General features: G+C 37.9%; 2 protein-coding genes across 3 annotated transcripts; both read right to left on the bottom strand.

The window, feature by feature from the left end:
- Window positions 1-735: 735 nt before the first annotated feature.
- wu:fa19b12 (uncharacterized protein LOC560551 homolog) lies at window positions 736-2,231 on the bottom strand. The gene is made up of 2 exons (XM_049764079.2): window positions 1,746-2,231; window positions 736-1,552 (listed from the first exon to the last, which is right to left on the bottom strand). Exons 1-2 carry the CDS (start codon window positions 2,115-2,117, stop codon window positions 1,394-1,396), a joined length of 531 nt encoding a protein of 176 aa, XP_049620036.1. The 5' UTR covers window positions 2,118-2,231; the 3' UTR covers window positions 736-1,393.
- A 614-nt stretch (window positions 2,232-2,845) lies between these two features.
- Window positions 2,846-7,069, bottom strand: carnmt1 (carnosine N-methyltransferase 1). 2 transcript variants are annotated; one of them, XM_049764070.1, is made up of 8 exons: window positions 6,901-7,069; window positions 6,340-6,535; window positions 5,925-6,091; window positions 5,617-5,757; window positions 5,359-5,537; window positions 4,753-4,866; window positions 4,292-4,395; window positions 2,846-3,755 (listed from the first exon to the last, which is right to left on the bottom strand). In XM_049764070.1, exons 1-8 carry the CDS (start codon window positions 7,035-7,037, stop codon window positions 3,561-3,563), a joined length of 1,233 nt encoding a protein of 410 aa, XP_049620027.1. In that variant the 5' UTR covers window positions 7,038-7,069; the 3' UTR covers window positions 2,846-3,560. The 2 variants fall into 2 exon arrangements, with proteins under 2 accessions (XP_049620027.1, XP_049620028.1); XM_049764071.2 differs by having other exon boundaries at window positions 6,910-7,067.
- Between the last annotated feature and the right edge of the window lie 170 nt (window positions 7,070-7,239).

The following is a 7,239-nucleotide window of genomic DNA, read 5'->3' as shown; positions in this document are numbered from 1 at the left end:
AAAAATCCTGTCCTAACTTATGTCGATGTTGTTTTACACAAAAAGTGCAGCTTCTGTGATTTCAGTCAATCCAGGCTGCATCTGTGTGTACAGTCAACGAGTCACCCTTAATCAAAAAAGATTTATAGTTTTAATTATCCTTAATGCAGTCGTTAATATGCGACTGTGCTGAAATGTGAGGATGTGTCGTTATGGAAAAATAAGTCATGATAGGAGGCATAACTTGACAAATATATTCGCCAAAAATCAAGTACATTGAATGCATACATACATACATGTATGCCTACATACATACATACATACATACATATATATAACTACGTATATATGTAGAATATATATATATATATATATATATAGAATATATATATATATATATATATATATATATATATATATATATATATATATTAATTTATGCAGGTATAGTATCGATGTCATAATTCTGGAATCGTGATAACATTAATACTGTGTGCTGAAAGTGAACGTCAAAGTGGCCTAATCGAACCTTTTAGGAGACACACTTATTTCCAAGTATTTTTAGCTGTGAGGCGGAGCATAATTAATTGTTAGCAAATGTGGTATGGTTACACAAACATTCAAATTCAAAGCAACTTAATTACCATGTGAACTTACCATTGGTCAATGTGTTTTTTCCACAAACAAATTAATCAAGTTCAATACACTTCAACTACCAAAGACATTTGATATTATCAAGCAAAACAGATTTAACAATTTGATCAGGCTGGTAAAAAAGTGATTTATTGGATTAGCTCATCATCAGATGACAATAAGAAAATTATAAAACTCCTTAATAGGTGCACTGAGTCTCAATTCACCCACAAAACCATGTACAAAACCACTACATGTCCAAAACTAGGATACGGCTCAATAACATGATGGCCAAAAACAATGTACTTACTAGTGCGGGCTTTGTCCTAAGGGCTTTGTCCTCACTTGTAGAATATATACCAGTGAAATCGCTACTGAAAATTCTCATTTGTCCAAGTCTTTGTCTTCTTTTGTCACAATTGGACCATGCTGGTTGATTTGGGAGTTTCTCTCATTCATGTAGGCTTCATGTTTCAATGATGGTAGAGGAACCTGAGGGCCAACTTGTGATTGTGTTATTTCTAAAGGCTAAATTGTTGTTGTTGTTTTACATTACTAGTGACATTGTGAAATTCTACTAGCATACTGAAATTAATAGGTTACTACAGTGCAGTATATAAACATGTCATATTAACAGCTTTCAATTTAAAAGAAAGCTTTGGAAAATGCGCTGGTCACTCGGTCAACAAACAACTGTACATATCCCTTTTGCGTTTCAAGTCATTGACATTGACAGTTCTACATATATTTTAGGTTGCTTGCTAAATAAAGTCTGACATTTTCAGGTCTCCATTGCATCCAAAGCGTTTCTGACATTTGAATTGTGTTTTACTTGGCAATGTTCTGTGGTTTCTTCCAGCAGCGAAAGGTCAAGTTGAGGCAAAGGGACCCTCCAGTACTGAAAAGAATTGTAAGTGCAATCTTCAGAATCGATGTCTGTCTGGAAAAAAAAAAGTCGAGGAAAAAGAAGGTGACAAACACGCACTTGTTCAGTGCGTAATATAAAACAAACAATGGGCAAAGGGTGACATCTAGTGGTAGTTGCTAGCCAGGCAACGCCAGCTAATCGATTTTTATTGTACACGTACGTACATTTCTTCTGTGTTTTAATTTTACATTTTTAGTTGACTTACTTTAGTGCAAACCTCAGAAGCGATAGTCCCCGATTCCACATATTCTTCTCGGCGTCGTTTTCTGGCCGTAGTGGAGTTGAGAGATTCATTATAGCGTCCGCATGTCTGTGCATGTGACATACTAATACTTTCCTTGCGCGCGTCAGGGGTTGTCGCCGTGAGATCCAGAGGCGCTTCTTCCTGTGGCACATCTGGAATTTCTACGCTACGTCTCCTCTTTCTGCAGTGATCATTCAACAAATCTCGTGTGCTCACGCCTCCGTACACAGCCATGCTCCCGAGCTGCAGGTCAGCAACACGGCAAGGAGACAGGAATTTTCTCTTAATGGGTAACTGGGAAATCAAAGTGTCGTCGGTGAGCCTTTTTGCCATCAAAGAGCAAATCACAAGATTGCAAAAATGCGCAATATTTTACAGGAGCTACTTTCTGACAAAAACTCACCAAACGCTTTATCTGCGGAAGTAGCTTGTTGCGGCGCAGTTATAACTGACCAATCACGGTATGGCCCAGCCTTAGGGGGGCGGGGATAATTACGTCTTTTCCGGCTATGCTTCTTGAGATGCGTATTTCAGGCCGCCATATTGGAACGGTATACATTTATTATTTGGCATGATTCGGGAGCAATTGAACTAAAGAATTTCAGAGAAAAAAAGGGACAGGATACATTACTACAGAAAATGTGTTATTATAAATTTCAAAAAATCCCCAAATTAGTCAAACAATGCAAACATTTTAACCTGTGTTTAAATTTGACAATATTTTGCATATCTGAAACCGCATTGTTCAACATCCTGGCTGATAGGACCTTTAACAAGGTTAGGAAAATCCTAACCCTATACTATTGTGTTCCAAGTATCAGCCATTTTTATGCACTCCAGTATCATCTGTTTTTGTGAGCAATTATTTTACAAAAGTGGAGAAGCTGTGAGGTTTAAAAAAAGAAAAACACAGCTTAATTCAGAAATGTAGAAAAAAAAATAATGCGCCTTATTTGTGTATTCCCCATACCACGTAATGGCCAGCTACACAAGCACATCCAAACTATGACATGTTTCCACAGCACTCTCCAATAGCTATCACAATACACAAATTCATCAGCTTTATTTATAAAAATATATTTTATTAGTAGAAATGTGATATTCAGTCTGTTTGTGTATATTAAGATTTCAAAGCAAAGATGTTTCAAATGCACTGCAGCCTTGATTTTCTCCAGGAGAGGTCACTATAACCAAAGCTTGAAGAATTGAACTGAACCCAGTTTCCAAGCGATTCAACAGAGTGCTTCAAAAAAGCGTCATTTCCATCCCAAGCTGGTTTCCACTTAATGTTCAAAATGAGTAGTTAATTCTGAACACTGCCACATCCCCCATTGATAAGAGCAGGTGCAAAAATCTGAAATTATTTAGCTTGATTTTTTTATACACTGTATATAACAAAAAACTGCCATTTGAACAAGTGTGTAGTCTATGTCTACGGTACTTTCTACACTTTTTGCAGTTGACTAATTCCATCCAGCATTCAAAAAATCTGCTCAACAGAAACCTGTTAGTAAACTTGCGTTTTACCACAAGGTGCTTGGAAAAGCCACTTCTTGATGTTATTCCCTGTTAATGCAATGTCCAAATCACAAATTGTCTTAAATATGAAATCATCCTTAGTTTCTGCCAAGTGTCTCCCCCTCCTGAGTTGATTACATTTTTGGCATCTTAGAAACACAATGTAACAAAATAATAATTGGGGTCAGTTTCCATCCTTCCTTGGTCATTCTTTTCAAGTGAAACAAAGTTTACCGTCCTTGGCTAAAAAAAATCCACTCACGTATGAGACTTTGAGTTATCTTGTCGTGGCGATTTGGCAGCTGGCGGTGAATTCTGTGGATCATCCTCTGCCTGACAGTTAGAGTACAGATTTTCCGGTTTCCGTGCCACAAAGAGGACGCAGTCGTAAATGTATCGCAACATGGAACGCTCGTTCTCTGTGTAGGTGGTATGTAGAGACTCATTCTCCACCTGTAGGACAACAGGTGTTATTTCAAACAGCAAACTGATTTCAGTCTACAAACACAAAATAGAGCAGGGACGTGCATTTCCTGACAACGTTTCTATATAACGCCTCACAGATCACTCCATAGTAAAAGAGATGCAGCTATCTATCTCTGTTGAGAAACAAAGAAATGCTGTAGACTTTCGATACAGAATACAAATTACCTTTAAAAAAAAAAAAACCCACAAGGCCATTCAAGCTTTATATAAGCAGGTGAAAGGAAACATTCTGAAGATAAAAAAAAACATGGATGAGACTGGCTTTATATTTTTTACCTAAAATATTTTATTTTGTGTTCGACATTACAATGTCTGCGTTAAACATTCTTGAGCCTTAAAAGTGAATTGCTCTTAAAAAGGATTTTTTAAAATTACTATGCCCTAATATCACATAAAAATTAAATACTATCATTTGTTGTGGAAATTTATGGGAAAACAATATTGTTCTAAAAAAATGTTATTGTAATTTTGTAATTGTTATTGTATAAAACTTTTGTGTTTACCACTATGTGGAAGCCTAATTTCACCATAGCTGCCCTGATGTCTTCATAGCTGAGTTCCACTGAGAGCTCATTGGCCATGTTCTCAAAATGGTACAACAGCGGACCTGAGGGGAACAAAGACATTAAACTATGTAATTTCTCCCAGAAAAAAATAGAGCCTCAACCTCTCTAAAATATTACCAGAAAAAAACCCACAAATGATATGTGGCTACTACATTTTGGAGAATCTTCTTAATCATGTTTTCGTCAACTGCATTGTAATTTCTAATTCATAGACAGAATACAGAATACAAGCATATAATGATTTTCTGAAATGCAGCTAAACACCTACTCATTGGGATTTTAGCCCTGTACAAAATAAAAAGTATTAAAATGGAATCGAAACTGCGTATAAATCCAACAACGTAACAAACTTTTTTTTTTAAGATCATTGTTAGATGGGGACTGTGATGGGGACTCACCCAGATTGATCCACACTCCTCCGGGTTTAAGAATCTTCCAGATGGTTTCCACATACTGTATGACGTTATGAGCCGTGTCGATAAAAAAACACGTTGCCACACAGTCCCAAGAATCTAATAGATGCATGCCATTTATTAATAAATACATAACGTCTGAATTAGTAGAATAGTGCAGTACTAGTATCTAGTAGAATAGTCATTCATCACATTAACAATGTATAGCGTGTATTCCTGATTAGTTTAATGTTATCCTCATTGGAAAAAAAATAACGTTTTTATTTTAAAAATAAGGACATTTCTAAGCGACCACAAACCTTTGAACAGTAGTGTATATAGTGTTATTTTCTTACAATGCTGCATTTGTGATCTACTGTGGCTTGCACAAATCTCCAGTTTTGTCTCATCTGTCCAAAGGACATTCTCACGGAAACTTTTCATGATGCATTCTGGCAAAATGCAGTCTCGTCAGTAACGATTGTAGGGTTTTCCTTCTTTAACAAAGGCTACCAACAACTTTTTCGAGTGTGCATCTGTTAAACAGCACAGACATTTTTTCGCCTCACATAGTGAGGCATACCTTCCCCAATAAGGTTTCAGTTTACTGACCTGCATCGGAATAGACTTCCAGGAAGTCCCCTGCTACCATGGAGAAGTCTGAATCTTGCGGTAAACTCTGAGGATTGACATCGGGAAATCTGATAAGCCGTGTCTGGTCGGAAGACTTCTTATTGTTGCTAAACTGGTGAATCCAGGGGTACAGTGTCAGACAATTCACTTTTTCACACCTGAGTGAAACAGAAAAACATATCTTCACAGGAAAGTAATCATCATATAATGGAGGACTCATGTTTGTGCACAATGTACCTATTAAGAACAAAGTTGGAAGCGAAAAGCATAAAGAAGCTCCATTCATTGCCCTGGCAAATGTAGCCCAAACGAGCAATTTCCCAGGCTAGACGACCAAGTCCAGCCCCGGGGACCAGCACGCTGACCTTAGATACATCACTGACAGAATAAAACACACATATCACATGTAAAAGACTCACGAGTTTACAAGACCACAACTGATGATGTATCATCATGTCAAGACACATTTACGTTGCGTGCGATACAAATCTGAGCAAAATACTCTTAGTATCCTTCTGCATGTGTGTATGGTGTATCCTTCCTACTATATATCACTTGGGAAGTGTCTTTGGATCTCCCGGATGATGGGTTGATAACAGGAGTCCCGCTCCCCCTGACCCGCCTCGCTCCAGTCTCGGACAAACTGCTTTATGGTGGACTTGAGTTTGTCCATGTCAAATGTTGAGGATGGGCACACCTTCCTCTGATCCTCCTGAATAAAGAATAAAACCATATCCATCCACCAGTCTCTACGAGACAGAGGCTCATACAAGCTGAAGCAAAACGTGGATAGATCACCAGTCAAATGCACTGCTAACACATACAAGTAACCATTTAGGCCTATCAGAAAGCCTCCAACCAAATTAGTATACGTCATTTTGGACAATCGAACCAAGCCATCGTAGACAAAGGTCCCACACAAGTACAAAAGCGGCATATAAGCAAAAACTCATGACTCACCCGTTCCCCATACTCAATGTTCTCAAACATGTGAATGCTGTGCTCGACAATGGCCTGTAGGACTTCATGGTTGTGGTCTGCACATTGACGGATGCGGACCAGGTTGGGCAGGACAGACGGCAATAAATTCTGGTGGCGCTGAGGTAGACTACGAAAGTGACGCTCGGCTCGATTGACATGCTCTTGTACATGAACCCTAAAGAAAATGAATAAATAGGTTACACATTTGTAGGTAAACGCAAACGTTGTTGCTATGGTGAGTCCAACTTTAATACGGTGATTTATACATCCAGGTAGTTGTGAAACATCTAAAAACGTCATATCAATTCCAACTGTCTAAAACGTTATTCTTCTATGGATAAGGATGGATTACAACCTTTCAGAAAAATCATTTAAGAGCACTAGAAGAGACATCCTGACACAAATTGAGGGATTAAAAAGCAGACCAATGCGTAAATAAGTACAGTTGGAAAATGAATGGACAAAAAGAAATTAACACTTGCTATTAAAGAACTTAAAGCTATAATTTTTTACTCTTAATATTTTGACATATAACAACACCTGTAAAACCTAAAGGCGTCGATTATCCTCCAAAAATGTTGCCTTTCTAGCTTGGCTTCTTCCTCGGGGGTTAACTTTTTTCTTTCCTTGGGAAAATATTCGCCGGTTAGCGTCGCCTGCTCTATTGTTTCCGCCATGTTTGCCTTAAATTGGAAAGCCTTCTTCTTCGTTGGTGTTTTATCGGGGTTGGCGCAAAACGTTTAGATGCATTACCGCCATCTACTGAGTATTTCCCAGGCATGCATACTAATTTCCCTAAATAATAACGCTAATCTCGTCAAGAGCAACTATTAATACGACATAGTTTTGTGTGTCCTAAACGTATTTTGACGCTGATTT

This window comes from Syngnathus scovelli, chromosome 3, assembly GCF_024217435.2.
Source record: "Syngnathus scovelli strain Florida chromosome 3, RoL_Ssco_1.2, whole genome shotgun sequence".
Taxonomy (NCBI): domain Eukaryota; kingdom Metazoa; phylum Chordata; class Actinopteri; order Syngnathiformes; family Syngnathidae; genus Syngnathus; species Syngnathus scovelli.
This window is presented reverse-complemented; position numbering and strand designations above follow the sequence as displayed.